Source organism: Phyllobates terribilis, unplaced genomic scaffold (assembly GCF_046119375.1).
Source record: "Phyllobates terribilis strain yellow unplaced genomic scaffold, ASM4611937v1 Scaffold_4__5_contigs__length_816908805, whole genome shotgun sequence".
Lineage (NCBI taxonomy): Eukaryota > Metazoa > Chordata > Amphibia > Anura > Dendrobatidae > Phyllobates > Phyllobates terribilis.
Genome location: NW_027362764.1, coordinates 814,895,337 through 814,910,543, shown reverse-complemented (window position 1 = coordinate 814,910,543; position 15,207 = coordinate 814,895,337). Strand labels below are relative to the sequence as shown.

Genomic DNA, 15,207 nt, shown 5'->3' with positions numbered 1-15,207 from the left:
ACAGCGCCAGCCAAGGAATAGAGGTGGTCCGGCAGGATGTGGCCAAGTACATCGAGCGGAGAGACGGCGGGACCCCCTCTGACCCCGACAACATTTACCTCTCCACCGGTGCCAGCGACTCCATTGTGGTAAGTGGGCGCCCCACGCTGCCGGGCCCCCTGCGTCCACTGAGCCTGCTCGGCACTGCCGGGCCCCCTGCGTCCACTGAGCCTGCTCGGCGCTGCCGGGCCCCCTGCGTCCACTGAGCCTGCTCGGCGCTGCCGGGCCCCCTGCGTCCACTGAGCCTGCTCGGCGCTGCCGGGCCCCCTGCGTCCACTGAGCCTGCTCGGCGCTGCCGGGCCCCCTGCGTCCACTGAGCCTGCTCGGCGCTGCCGGGCCCCCTGCGTCCACTGAGCCTGCTCGGCGCTGCCGGGCCCCCTGCGTCTACTGAGCCTGCTCGGTGCTGCCGGGCCCCCTGCGTCCACTGAGCCTGCTCGGTGCTGCCGGGCCCCCTGCGTCCACTGAGCCTGCTCGGCGCTGCCGGGCCCCCTGCGTCCACTGAGCCTGCTCGGCGCTGCCGGGCCCCCTGCGTCCACTGAGCCTGCTCGGCGCTGCCGGGCCCCCTGCGTCCACTGAGCCTGCTCGGCGCTGCCGGGCCCCCTGCGTCCACTGAGCCTGCTCGGCGCTGCTGGGCCCCCTGCGTCCACTGAGCCTGCTCGGCGCTGCCGGGCCCCCTGCGTCCACTGAGCCTGCTCGGCGCTGCCGGGCCCCCTGCGTCCACTGAGCCTGCTCGGCGCTGCCGGGCCCCCTGCGTCCACTGAGCCTGCTCGGCGCTGCCGGGCCCCCTGCGTCCACTGAGCCTGCTCGGCGCTGCCGGGCCCCCTGCGTCCACTGAGCCTGCTCGGCGCTGCCGGGCCCCCTGCGTCCACTGAGCCTGCTCGGCGCTGCCGGGCCCCCTGCGTCCACTGAGCCTGCTCGGCGCTGCCGGCCCCCTGCGTCCCCCTCGCTTCGTCCCCCGGCCTCCCGTGCTCGCTCTCACTCTCTGCCTTCTTAATAAGGTTTGTCATAGGGACGTGGGTGCAGGATGTGCGGGGGGCTCCTCTGCCCCCATGAGGTTAGTCTTCTCCCCATTAGGAGGATGCTCCACACTTATGTAAACCGGGCTCCACTATTTCTGCTTGCTGTCAGGAAATAGAAATGGCGCTGACCAGGTCCAGAGCGCAGTCCGTCAGGTGACAGCCAGCAGAGACGGTGATGAGTAACATCTGAAAGTGCAGAAGATGCGGCCGGTATCTGTCCCCCCCCCCGTCTCTCTCGTCCTGTGTCGTCGTCCCCCGTCTCTCTCTCGTCCTGTGTCCCCCCCGTCTCTCTCTCTCGTCCTGTGTCCCCCCCCCGTCTCTCTCTCTCGTCCTGTGTCCCCCCCCGTCTCTCTCTCTCGTCCTGTGTCCCCCCCCCCGTCTCTCTCTCTCGTCCTGTGTCCCCCCCCCGTCTCTCTGTCGTCCTGGGTCCCCCCCGTCTCTCTCTCTCGTCCTGTGTCCCCCCCCCCGTCTCTCTCTCTCGTCCTGTGTCCCCCCCCCGTCTCTCTCATCCTATGTCCCCCCCCATCTCTCTCGTCCTGTGTCCCCCCCCGTCTCTCTCGTCCTGTGTCCCTCCCCCGTCTCTCTCTCGTCCTGTGTGTCCCCCCCGTCTCTCTCTCTCGTCCTGTGTGTCCCCCCCGTCTCTCTCTCTCCTCCTGTGTCCCCCCCCGTCTCTCTCTCTCCTCCTGTGTCCCCCCCCGTCTCTCTCTCTCGTCCTGTGTCCCCCCCCGTCTCTCTCTCGTCCTGTGTCCCCCCCCCCCCCGTCTCTCTCTCTCGTCCTGTGTGTCCCCCCCGTCTCTCTCTCTCGTCCTGGGTCCCCCCCCGTCTCTCTCTCTCGTCCTGTGTCCCCCCCCGTCTCTCTCTCGTCCTGTGTGTCCCCCCCCGTCTCTCTCTCTCGTCCTGTGTGTCCCCCCCGTCTCTCTCTCTCCTCCTGTGTCCCCCCCCGTCTCTCTCTTTCCTCCTGTGTCCCCCCCCCCGTCTCTCTCTCTCGTCCTGTGTCCCCCCCCCGTCTCTCTCTCTCGTCCTGTGTCCCCCCCCCCCCCCCGTCTCTCTCTCTCGTCCTGGGTCCCCCCCGTCTCTCTCTCTCGTCCTGGGTCCCCCCGTCTCTCTCTCTCGTCCTGGGTCCCCCCCCCCCCCCCGTCTCTCTCGTCCTGGGTCCCCCCCCCCCCGTCTCTCTCGTCCTGTGTCCCCGCCCCCGTCTCTCTCTCTCGTCCTGTGTCCCCCCCCGTCTCTCTCGTCCTGTGTCCCCCCCGTCTCTCTCTCTCGTCCTGTGTCCCCCCCGTCTCTCTCTCTCGTCCTGTGTCCCCCCCCGTCTCTCTCTCTCTCTCGTCCTGTGTCCCCCCCCCGTCTCTCTCTCTCGTCCTGTGTCCCCCCCGTCTCTCTCTCGTCCTGTGTCCCCCCCCCCCCGTCTCTCTCTCGTCCTGTGTCCCCCCCCCCGTCTCTCTCTCGTCCTGTGTCCCCCCCCCCGTCTCTCTCTCTCTCGTCCTGTGTCCCCCCCCGTCTCTCTCTCTCGTCCTGTGTCCCCCCCCCCCGTCTCTCTCTCGTCCTGTGTCCCCCCCCCCGTCTCTCTCTCTCGTCCTGTGTCCCCCCCCCGTCTCTCTCTCTCGTCCTGTGTCCCCCCCCCCGTCTCTCTCTCTCGTCCTGTGTCCCCCCCGTCTCTCTCTCTCGTCCTGTGTCCCCCCCGTCTCTCTCTCTCGTCCTGTGTCCCCCCCCGTCTCTCTCTCTCGTCCTGTGTACCCCCCCGTCTCTCTCTCTCGTCCTGTGTACCCCCCCGTCTCTCTCTCTCGTCCTGTGTCCCCCCCCGTCTCTCTCTCTCGTCCTGTGTCCCCCCCCGTCTCTCTCTCTCGTCCTGTGTCCCCCCCCGTCTCTCTCTCTCGTCCTGTGTCCCCCCCGTCTCTCTCTCTCGTCCTGTGTCCCCCCCCGTCTCTCTCTCTCGTCCTGTGTCCCCCCCCGTCTCTCTCTCTCGTCCTGTGTCCCCCGTCTCTCTCTCTCGTCCTGTGTCCCCCCCGTCTCTCTCTCTCGTCCTGTGTCCCCCCCGTCTCTCTCTCTCGTCCTGTGTCCCCCCGTCTCTCTCTCTCGTCCTGTGTCCCCCCCGTCTCTCTCTCTCGTCCTGTGTCCCCCTCCCCCTCTCTCTCTCGTCCTGTGTCCCCCCCCCTCTCTCTCTCATCCTGTGTCCCCCCCCCCCCCCCGTCTCTCTCTCTCGTCCTGGGTCCCCCCCGTCTCTCTCTCTCGTCCTGGGTCCCCCCCGTCTCTCTCTCTCGTCCTGGGTCCCCCCCGTCTCTCTCTCTCGTCCTGGGTCCCCCCCGTCTCTCTCTCTCGTCCTGGGTCCCCCCCCGTCTCTCTCTCTCGTCCTGTGTCCCCCCCGTCTCTCTCTCGTCCTGTGTCCCCCCCCTCTCTCTCTCGTCCTGTGTCCCCCTCCCCCTCTCTCTCTCGTCCTGTGTCCCCCCCGTCTCTCTCTCTCGTCCTGGGTCCCCCCCGTCTCTCTCTCTCGTCCTGGGTCCCCCCCGTCTCTCTCTCTCGTCCTGTGTCCCCCCCCGTCTCTCTCTCTCGTCCTGGGTCCCCCCCGTCTCTCTCTCTCGTCCTGGGTCCCCCCCGTCTCTCTCTCTCGTCCTGGGTCCCCCCCGTCTCTCTCTCTCGTCCTGTGTCCCCCTCTCTCTCTCTCGTCCTGTGTCCCCCTCTCTCTCTCTCGTCCTGTGTCCCCCTCTCTCTCTCTCGTCCTGTGTCCCCCTCTCTCTCTCTCGTCCTGTGTCCCCCTCTCTCTCTCTCGTCCTGTGTCCCCCTCTCTCTCTCTCGTCCTGTGTCCCCCTCTCTCTCTCTCGTCCTGTGTCCCCCTCCCCCTCTCTCTCTCTCGTCCTGTGTCCCCCTTCCCCCCTCTCTCTCTCGTCCTGTGTCCCCCCCCCATCTCTCGTCCTGTGTCCCCCTCCCCCTCTCTCTCTCTCGTCCTGTGTCCCCCTCCCCCTCTCTCTCTCTCGTCCTGTGTCCCCCTCCCCCTCTCTCTCTCTCGTCCTGTGTCCCCCTCCCCCTCTCTCTCTCTCGTCCTGTGTCCCCCTCCCCCTCTCTCTCTCTCGTCCTGTGTCCCCCTCCCCCCTCTCTCTCTCGTCCTGTGTCCCCCCCCATCTCTCGTCCTGTGTCCCCCTCCCCCTCTCTCTCTCTCGTCCTGTGTCCCCCTCCCCCTCTCTCTCTCTCGTCCTGTGTCCCCCTCCCCCTCTCTCTCTCTCGTCCTGTGTCCCCCTCCCCCTCTCTCTCTCTCGTCCTGTGTCCCCCTCCCCCTCTCTCTCTCTCGTCCTGTGTCCCCCTCCCCCCTCTCTCTCTCGTCCTGTGTCCCCCCATCTCTCGTCCTGTGTCCCCCTCCCCCTCTCTCTCTCTCGTCCTGTGTCCCCCTCCCCCTCTCTCTCTCTCGTCCTGTGTCCCCCTCCCCCTCTCTCTCTCTCGTCCTGTGTCCCCCTCCCCCTCTCTCTCTCTCTCTCGTCCTGTGTCCCCCTCCCCCTCTCTCTCTCTCTCTCGTCCTGTGTCCCCCTCCCCCTCTCTCTCTCTCTCGTCCTGTGTCCCCCTCCCCCTCTCTCTCTCTCTCGTCCTGTGTCCCCCTCCCCCTCTCTCGTCCTGTGTCCCCCTCCCCCTCTCTCTCTCTCGTCCTGTGTCCCCCTCCCCCTCTCTCTCTCTCTCGTCCTGTGTCCCCCTCCCCCTCTCTGGTCCTGTGCCCCCCCCTTTCCTCTCGGGGTCATCACATCGGCCACATGTGTGGGTGCGATAATGAGTTGTGGTTAACCCCCGCAGTGCTGCTGTCTGACGGGTGTCTCCTCCTCCAGACCATGCTGAAGCTGCTGGTGTCGGGTCAGGGTCGCTCTCGGACCGGTGTCCTCATTCCCATCCCCCAGTACCCACTGTACTCGGCTGCGCTGGCGGAGCTGGGGGCAGTGCAGGTGAACTACTACCTGGACGAGGAGAACTGCTGGGCGCTGAACGTCCCCGAGCTGCGGAGGGCCCTGCACGAGGCGCGGAAACTCTGCGACCCCAAGGTCCTTTGCATTATCAACCCAGGAAACCCCACAGGTACCCCACAGTGATGGGCGGGATGGAGGCGGCGGGTGTCTCCTCTCTGGGTTTCCTGGTGATGTAGGTGGAGTGGGGGGTGGAGGTGGATGGGGGTCTCCGCTCCGGGTTTCCTGGTAATGTGTGTGGGGGTGGGGGAAGGTAATGGGGGAGTTTGTGGGGGGGGGGGGCGGCCGGGGGTCTCTGCTCTGTGTTTCGCAGTGGAGGTGGAGGGGGGGGGGGTGGCACCCGGGGATTTCTGCTCTGGGTCTCTTGGTGATAGGGGGGGTGGGAGGTGGCTGGGGGTCTCCGCTCTGGGTCTCCCGGTGATGTGCAGTGTCTCCCCTCAGGTCAGGTGCAGAGCAGGAAATGTATCGAGGACGTACTTCGCTTTGCGGCTGAAGAGAACTTGTTTGTGATGGCTGATGAGGTGAGGAGGCCATTGCCCCACTCTCTGTTGCCCCTCGCCCTGCTCTTTGCTGCCCCCCTCCGCCTTCTCGCCCTTCTCTTTGCTGCCCCCCTCCGCCTTCTCGCCCTGCTCTCTGCTGTCCCCCTCCGCCTTCTTTCTTTGCTGTCCCCCTCCGCCTTCTTTCTTTGCTGTCCCCCTCCGCCTTCTTTCTTTGCTGTCCCCCTCCGCCTTCTTTCTTTGATGTCCCCCTCCGCCTTCTCGCTTTGCTGCCCCCCTCCGCCTTTTCGACCTGCTCTTTGCTGCCCCCCTCCGCCTTCTCGCCCTGCTCTTTGCTGTCCCCCTCCGCCTTCTCTCTTTGCTGCCCCCTCCGCCTTCTCGCCCTGCTCTTTGCTGCCCCCCTCCTCCTTCTCGCCCTGCTCTCTGGTGCCCCCCTCCGCCTTCTCTCCCTGCTCTTTGCTGCCTCCCTTCGCCTTCTCGACCTGCTCTTTGCTGCCCCCCTCCGCCTTCTCTCTTTGCTGCCCCCCTCCACCTTCTCGCCCTGCTCTCTGGTGCCCCCCTCCTCCTTCTCGCCCTGCTCTCTGGTGCCCCCCTCCTCCTTCTCGCCCTGCTCTCTGGTGCCCCCATCCGCCTTCTCGCCCTGCTCTTTGCTGCCCCCCTCCGCCTTCTCGCCCTGCTCTTTGCTGCCCCCCTCCGCCTTCTCGCCCTGCTCTTTGCTGCCCCCCTCCGCCTTCTCGCCCTGCTCTTTGCTGTCCCCCTCCACCTTCTCTCTTTGCTGCCTCCCTCCGCCTTCTCGCCCTGCTCTCTGCTGCCCCCCTCCGCCTTCTCGCCCTGCTCTTTGCTGTCCCCCTCCACCTTCTCTCTTTGCTGCCTCCCTCCGCCTTCTCGCCCTGCTCTCTGCTGCCCCCCTCCGCCTTCTCGCCCTGCTCTTTGCTGTCCCCCTCCGCCTTCTCTCTTTGCTGCCCCACTCCGCCTTCTCGCCCTGCTCTTTGCTGCCTCCCTCCGCCTTCTCGCTTTGCTGTCCCACTCCGCCTTCTCGCCCTGCTCTTTGCTGTCCCACTCCGCCTTCTCGCCCTGCTCTTTGCTGTCCCCCTCCGCCTTCTCGCTTTGCTGTCCCCCTCCGCCTTCTCGCCCTGCTCTTTGCTGTCCCCCTCCACCTTCTCTCTTTGCTGCCCCCCTCCGCCTTCTCTCTTTGCTGCCCCCCTCCTCCTTCTCGCCCTGCTCTCTGGTGCCCCCCTCCGCCTTCTCGCCCTGCTCTCTGCTGCCCCCCTCCGCCTTCTCACCCTGCTCTCTGCTGCCCCCCTCCGCCTTCTCGCCCTGCTCTCTGGTGCCCCACTCCGCCTTCTCGCCCTGCTCTCTGCTGCCCCCCTCCGCCTTCTCACCCTGCTCTCTGCTGCCCCCCTCCGCCTTCTCACCCTGCTCTCTGGTGCCCCCCTCCGCCTTCTCGCCCTGCTCTCTGCTGCCCCCCTCCGCCTTCTCACCCTGCTCTCTGCTGCCCCCCTCCGCCTTCTCACCCTGCTCTCTGCTGCCCCCCTCCGCCTTCTCACCCTGCTCTCTGCTGTCCCCCTCCACCCTCTCGCCCTGCCCTCTGATGCCTCTTATTGGGGTCCCATTGTCGCTCCTCTCCCCGCAGGTTTATCAGGACAACGTTTACGCCGAGGGCTGCGCCTTCCATTCCTTCAAGAAGGTTCTGTTTGAGATGGGCCCCAAGTACTCGGACGTGGTGGAGCTGGCGTCATTTCACTCCACATCCAAGGGTTTCATGGGAGAGTGAGTGCAGATATGCCACGTCTCCTCTGGTGGTCTTGCAGGTGGTGGTCCTCACTGATGTTACTCCCACCCCAGATGCGGTTTCCGGGGCGGCTATATGGAGGTGGTCAATATGGACTGCGCTGTGAAACAGCAGCTGACAAAGCTGGTGTCAGTGCGTCTGTGCCCCCCTGTGCCCGGGCAGGCGCTTCTGGACGTGATTGTGAACCCCCCTCAACCGGGAGAACCTTCTTACAAGCAGTTCATTGCGGTAAGACCATAGACTATGGCATAAGACGTGGCAGGGCAGGACTATGGCGACCGTTCCTGTATGATCTTCATTTCCAGGAGAAGCAAGCTGTGCTGGGTAACCTGGCGGAGAAGGCGCGGCTTACCGAGGAAATCCTAAATGGAGCCCCTGGGATCCAGTGTAATCCAGTCCAGGGAGCCATGTACTCCTTCCCAAGGATCCAGATTCCAGAGCGAGCTGTCAGACTGGCCCAGGTAACACCCTGAGGAGCGAGCTCTGCCCAGGTGGCAGCCACGAGGTCCCTCTGACCATCCCCCCAGTGTGTCCCATCGGAGGCTGGAGAGCGGATGTGACGTTGCGAGGCCCGCCGCTCCAGCTTCATCGTCTTCCTTCCACTTTGATGGTTGGATCCAGACGTTGGTCGTGTCACCTTCTGACTGGCCGCACTGGCATCGCCCTGACCCTTATCTCCCCCCCCCCCAGGCTGAAGGTCAGGCCCCGGACATGTTATTCTGTATGAAGTTGCTGGAAGAAACGGGCATTTGTGTTGTACCCGGGAGTGGCTTTGGCCAGCGGGAAGGAACCCACCACTTTAGGTAGGTGCCAGACGCCGGCCCCCTGAGCTGCTGCTTGTGCCTCCTCGCCTTGTGGTTCATTGTTGTCTGTATTTCTGCAGGATGACGATTCTCCCACCAACCGAGAAGCTGAGGAGCCTCCTGGAGCGGCTGAAGGATTTCCACCAGAAGTTCATGCAGGAATATTCTCCATGATGAACAGGACTGTGGTACTGGAGACCCCCAGCGCCTCCCGATCTTGCACCTTATAATTACGAGTGCCAATCTCATCCTGCTGGCCCTCTGGCTGACGAGACCTCCCAACCGCCTTATAGTTACATGTGCCCATCCTGTCCTGGTGGTCTTCTGGCTGACGAGACCTCCCGACCACCTTATAATTACATGTGCCCATCCTGTCCTGGTGGTACTCTGGCTGACGAGACCTCCCAACCGCCTTATAGTTACATGTGCCCATCCTGTCCTGGTGGTCTTCTGGCTGACGAGACCTCCCGACCACCTTATAATTACATGTTCCCATCCTGTCCTGGCGGTCTTCTGGCTGATGAGACCTCCCAACCGCCTTATAGTTACATATGCCCATTCTGTCCTGGCGGTCTTCTGGCTGACGAGACCTCCCAACCGCCTTATAGTTACATGTGCCCATCCTGTCCTGGTGGTACTCTGGCTGACGAGACCTCCCAACCGCCTTATAGTTACATGTGCCCATCCTGTCCTGGTGGTCTTCTGGCTGACGAGACCTCCCGACCACCTTATAATTACATGTTCCCATCCTGTCCTGGCGGTCTTCTGGCTGATGAGACCTCCCAACCGCCTTATAGTTACATATGCCCATTCTGTCCTGGCGGTCTTCTGGCTGACGAGACCTCCCAACCGCCTTATAGTTACATATGCCCATTCTGTCCTGGCGGTCTTCTGGCTGACGAGATCTCCCGACCACCTTATAATTACATGTGCCCATTCTGTCCTGGCGGTCTTCTGGCTGACGAGACCTCCCGACCACCTTATAATTACATGTGCCCATCCTGTCCTGGCGGTCTTCTGGCTGACGAGACCTCCCGACCACCTTATAATTACATGTGCCCATTCTGTCCTGGCGGTCTTCTGGCTGACGAGACCTCCCGACCACCTTATAATTACATGTGCCCATTCTGTCCTGGCGGTCTTCTGGCTGACGAGACCTCCCGACCACCTTATAATTACATGTGCCCATCCTGTCCTAGTGGTCCCCTGGCTGACGAGACCACCTTATAATTGCATGTGCCCGTCCTGTCCTGGCGGTCCTCTGGCTGACGAGACCTCCCGACCACCTTATAATTACATGTGCCCATTCTGTCCTGGTGGCCCCTGGCTGACGAGACCTCCCGACCACCTTATAATCACATGTGCCCATCCTGTCCTGTTGGTGCTCTGGCTGACGAGACCTCCCGACCACCTTATAATTACATGTGCCCATCCTGTCCTAGTGGTCCCCTGGCTGACGAGACCTCCTGACCACCTTATAATTACATGTGCCCATCCTGTCCTGGCGGTTCTCTGGCTGACGAGATCTCCCGACCACCTTATAATTACATGTGCCCATCCTGTCCTGGCGGTCCTCTGGCTGACAAGACCTCCTGACCACCTTATAATTACATGTGCCCATCCTGTCCTGGTGGTCCCATGGCTGACTAGACCTCCCGACCACCTTATAATCACATGTGCCCATCCTGTCCTGGTGGTCCCGTGGCTGACTAGACCGCCTTATAATTGCATGTGCCCATCCCGTCCTGGTGGTCCTCTGGCTGACGAGACCTTCCGACCACCTTATAATTACATGTGCCCATCCTGTCCTGGTGGTCCCGTGGCTGACTAGACCGCCTTATAATTGCATGTGCCCATCCTGTCCTGACGGTCCTCTGGCTGACAAGACCTGCTGACCACCTTATAATTACATGTGCCCATCCTGTCCTGGTGGTCCCGTGGCTGACTAGACCGCCTTATAATTGCATGTGCCCATCCTGTCCTGGCGGTCCTCTGGCTGACAAGACCTCCTGACCACCTTATAATCACATGTGCCCATCCTGTCCTGGTGGTCCCGTGGCTGACTAGACCGCCTTATAATTGCATGTGCCCATTCTGTTCTGGCGGTCCTCTGGCTGACGAGACCTCCTGATCACCTTATAATTACATGTGCCCATCCTGTCCTGGTGGTCCCGTGGCTGACTAGACCGCCTTATAATTGCATGTGCCCATCCTGTCCTGGCGGTCCTCTGGCTGACAAGACCTCCTGACCACCTTATAATTACATGTGCCCATCCTGTCCTGGTGGTCCCGTGGCTGACTAGACCTCCCGACCGCCTTATAATCACATGTGCCCATCCTGTCCTGGTGGTCCCGTGGCTGACTAGACCGCCTTATAATTGCATGTGCCCATTCTGTTCTGGCGGTCCTCTGGCTGACGAGACCTCCTGACCACCTTATAATTACATGTGCCCATCCTGTCCTGGTGGTCCCGTGGCTGACTAGACCTCCCGACCGCCTTATAATCACATGTGCCCATCCTGTCCTGGTGGTCCCGTGGCTGACTAGACCGCCTTATAATTGCATGTGCCCATCCTGTCCTGGCGATCCTCTGGCTGACGAGACCTCCCGACCACCTTATAATTACATGTGTCTATCCTGTCCTGGTGGTCCCCTGGCTGACGAGACCTCCCGACCACCTTATAATTGCATGTGCCCATCCTGTCCTGGCGATCCTCTGGCTGACAAGACCTCCTGACCACCTTATAATTGCATGTGCCCATCCTGTCCTGGTGGTCCCCTGGCTGACTAGACCGCCTTATAATTACATGTGCCCATCCTGTCCTGGTGGTCCCCTGGCTGACGAGACCGCCTTATAATTACATGTGCCCATCCTGTCCTGGTGGTCCTCTGGCTGACAAGACCTCCCGACCACCTTATAATTACATGTGCCCATCCTGTCCTGGTGGTCCCCTGGCTGACAAGACCTCCAGACCACCTTATAATCACATGTGCCCATCCTGTCCTGGTGGTCCCCTGGCTGACGAGACCTCCCGACCACCTTATAATTGCATGTGCCCATCCTGTCCTGGCGATCCTCTGGCTGACAAGACCTCCTGACCACCTTATAATTGCATGTGCCCATCCTGTCCTGGTGGTCCCCTGGCTGACTAGACCGCCTTATAATTACATGTGCCCATCCTGTCCTGGTGGTCCCCTGGCTGACGAGACCGCCTTATAATTACATGTGCCCATCCTTTCCTGGTGGTCCTCTGGCTGACAAGACCTCCCGACCACCTTATAATTACATGTGCCCATCCTGTCCTGGTGGTCCCCTGGCTGACAAGACCTCCAGACCACCTTATAATCACATGTGCCCATCCTGTCCTGGTGGTCCCCTGGCTGACGAGACCTCCCGACCACCTTATAATTACATGTGCCCATCCTGTCCTGGTGGTACTCTGGCTGACGAGACCTCCAGACCACCTTATAATTACATGTGCCCATCCTGTCCTGGTGGTACTCTGGCTGACGAGACCTCCAGACCACCTTATAATTACATGTGCCCATCCTGTCCTGGTGGTCCTCTGGCTGACAAGACCTCCCGACCACCTTATAATTACATGTGCCCATCCTGTCCTGGTGGTCCTCTGGCTGACGAGACCTCCCGACCACCTTATAATTACATGTGCCCATCCTGTCCTGGCGGTTCTCTGGCTGACGAGATCTCCCGACCACCTTATAATTACATGTGCCCATCCTGTCCTGGCGGTCCTCTGGCTGACAAGACCTCCTGACCACCTTATAATTACATGTGCCCATCCTGTCCTGGTGGTCCCATGGCTGACTAGACCTCCCGACCACCTTATAATCACATGTGCCCATCCTGTCCTGGTGGTCCCGTGGCTGACTAGACCGCCTTATAATTGCATGTGCCCATCCCGTCCTGGTGGTCCTCTGGCTGACGAGACCTTCCGACCACCTTATAATTACATGTGCCCATCCTGTCCTGGTGGTCCCGTGGCTGACTAGACCGCCTTATAATTGCATGTGCCCATCCTGTCCTGACGGTCCTCTGGCTGACAAGACCTGCTGACCACCTTATAATTACATGTGCCCATCCTGTCCTGGTGGTCCCGTGGCTGTCTAGACCTCCCGACCACCTTATAATCACATGTGCCCATCCTGTCCTGGTGGTCCCGTGGCTGACTAGACCGCCTTATAATTGCATGTGCCCATCCTGTCCTGGCGGTCCTCTGGCTGACAAGACCTCCTGACCACCTTATAATCACATGTGCCCATCCTGTCCTGGTGGTCCCGTGGCTGACTAGACCGCCTTATAATTGCATGTGCCCATTCTGTTCTGGCGGTCCTCTGGCTGACGAGACCTCCTGATCACCTTATAATTACATGTGCCCATCCTGTCCTGGTGGTCCCGTGGCTGACTAGACCGCCTTATAATTGCATGTGCCCATCCTGTCCTGGCGGTCCTCTGGCTGACAAGACCTCCTGACCACCTTATAATTACATGTGCCCATCCTGTCCTGGTGGTCCCGTGGCTGACTAGACCTCCCGACCGCCTTATAATCACATGTGCCCATCCTGTCCTGGTGGTCCCGTGGCTGACTAGACCGCCTTATAATTGCATGTGCCCATTCTGTTCTGGCGGTCCTCTGGCTGACGAGACCTCCTGACCACCTTATAATTACATGTGCCCATCCTGTCCTGGTGGTCCCGTGGCTGACTAGACCTCCCGACCGCCTTATAATCACATGTGCCCATCCTGTCCTGGTGGTCCCGTGGCTGACTAGACCGCCTTATAATTGCATGTGCCCATCCTGTCCTGGCGATCCTCTGGCTGACGAGACCTCCCGACCACCTTATAATTACATGTGTCTATCCTGTCCTGGTGGTCCCCTGGCTGACGAGACCTCCCGACCACCTTATAATTGCATGTGCCCATCCTGTCCTGGCGATCCTCTGGCTGACAAGACCTCCTGACCACCTTATAATTGCATGTGCCCATCCTGTCCTGGTGGTCCCCTGGCTGACTAGACCGCCTTATAATTACATGTGCCCATCCTGTCCTGGTGGTCCCCTGGCTGACGAGACCGCCTTATAATTACATGTGCCCATCCTGTCCTGGTGGTCCTCTGGCTGACAAGACCTCCCGACCACCTTATAATTACATGTGCCCATCCTGTCCTGGTGGTCCCCTGGCTGACAAGACCTCCAGACCACCTTATAATCACATGTGCCCATCCTGTCCTGGTGGTCCCCTGGCTGACGAGACCTCCCGACCACCTTATAATTGCATGTGCCCATCCTGTCCTGGCGATCCTCTGGCTGACAAGACCTCCTGACCACCTTATAATTGCATGTGCCCATCCTGTCCTGGTGGTCCCCTGGCTGACTAGACCGCCTTATAATTACATGTGCCCATCCTGTCCTGGTGGTCCCCTGGCTGACGAGACCGCCTTATAATTACATGTGCCCATCCTGTCCTGGTGGTCCTCTGGCTGACAAGACCTCCCGACCACCTTATAATTACATGTGCCCATCCTGTCCTGGTGGTCCCCTGGCTGACAAGACCTCCAGACCACCTTATAATCACATGTGCCCATCCTGTCCTGGTGGTCCCCTGGCTGACGAGACCTCCCGACCACCTTATAATTACATGTGCCCATCCTGTCCTGGTGGTACTCTGGCTGACGAGACCTCCAGACCACCTTATAATTACATGTGCCCATCCTGTCCTGGTGGTACTCTGGCTGACGAGACCTCCAGACCACCTTATAATTACATGTGCCCATCCTGTCCTGGTGGTCCTCTGGCTGACAAGACCTCCCGACCACCTTATAATTACATGTGCCCATCCTGTCCTGGTGGTACTCTGGCTGACGAGACCTCCAGACCACCTTATAATCACATGTGCCCATCCTGTCCTGGTGGTCCCCTGGCTGACGAGACCTCCCGACCACCTTATAATTACATGTGCCCATCCTGTCCTGGTGGTACTCTGGCTGACGAGACCTCCAGACCACCTTATAATTACATGTGCCCATCCTGTCCTGGTGGTACTCTGGCTGACGAGACCTCCAGACCACCTTATAATTACATGTGCCCATCCTGTCCTGGTGGTCCTCTGGCTGACAAGACCTCCCGACCACCTTATAATTACATGTGCCCATCCTGTCCTGGTGGTCCTCTGGCTGACAAGACCTCCCGACTGCCTTCCACTGATTCTGATTCCTGCTTTTGTTTGGATCCTGAGAATTTCCCGTTTTCAGAGTTTCACTTTGATTTTTCACGTTTTAGAGTAATTTTTGAGCATGTGGTGGTCTGGGCCGTCGCCTCCAGCTGCTGCCCCCTACCCATGGTGTAATATCAGGACCTCCACATACCACTCTAACATCCCGCTATTCGCCTTGAATCACATAAATCTGCTTATGAAATGCTTCATGTGGGGAGATGATCTATGTGCTCTCTAGGCCGGGGTCCCCTCGCTATCTGCTATAAGGCCCCCCGGGGCCGTGATCAGATAAGATCCCCTGCCCGGCTCTTTAGATAGAAATCGCTGGGTGATGCTGCTATGCAAAATGTACAAAAGTGATTGTCCTCCTCAGGGTGGTGGAGGCTCCATATTATTCCCAGGTGGGAGGCTGCAGGGCCTTTATTCTGAGGTGGTGGGTACACAGTACGAGCTCCAGTGCTGGGTGTCGCCCCCTGCTGTTACCTCCCTTCATTTCATACAATGATCATGGCCGATGATGACATAATAATAATTTGCTGCTCATGTGACAAGGGCTAAAAATGTGTGAATGCTGAACCCAATAAAGACGGAAAAATGTGTTGTTCAACATTTTATAAATGATCTAGATCAGGGAACTGAAGGTAAACTAATCACAAGAAAAGCAAAAATGACATCTACAGAATGGGAGGAATAGAACTAATCAACAGCAAGTGTGAAAGACTTAGGTATACTAATAGATCATAGACTGAACATGAGTCAACAGTGTGATGCAGCAGCAAAAAAGGCAAATACAATTCTGGGATGTATTAACAGAAGCATACAGTCTAGATCACGTGAAGTCATTATCGGTCTTTACTCCTCTTTGGTCAGACCTCATCTGGAATACTGTG

General features: G+C 60.2%; 1 protein-coding gene across 1 annotated transcript in view; it reads left to right on the top strand.

Moving 5' to 3' along the window:
• Nucleotides 1–14,924, top strand: part of LOC141264746 (alanine aminotransferase 2-like) — a 137,953-nt gene extending 123,029 nt beyond the window's left edge. The window contains exons 8-15 of the mRNA XM_073677008.1: nucleotides 5–128; nucleotides 4,862–5,105; nucleotides 5,435–5,514; nucleotides 7,124–7,260; nucleotides 7,336–7,510; nucleotides 7,588–7,743; nucleotides 7,973–8,085; nucleotides 8,166–14,924. Of these exons, the coding sequence (XP_073533109.1) occupies nucleotides 5–128; nucleotides 4,862–5,105; nucleotides 5,435–5,514; nucleotides 7,124–7,260; nucleotides 7,336–7,510; nucleotides 7,588–7,743; nucleotides 7,973–8,085; nucleotides 8,166–8,259 (1,123 nt within the window). The 3' untranslated portion in view covers nucleotides 8,260–14,924. The remainder of the gene's footprint in view (nucleotides 1–4; nucleotides 129–4,861; nucleotides 5,106–5,434; nucleotides 5,515–7,123; nucleotides 7,261–7,335; nucleotides 7,511–7,587; nucleotides 7,744–7,972; nucleotides 8,086–8,165) is intronic.
• The last annotated feature ends 283 nt before the right edge of the window (nucleotides 14,925–15,207 follow it).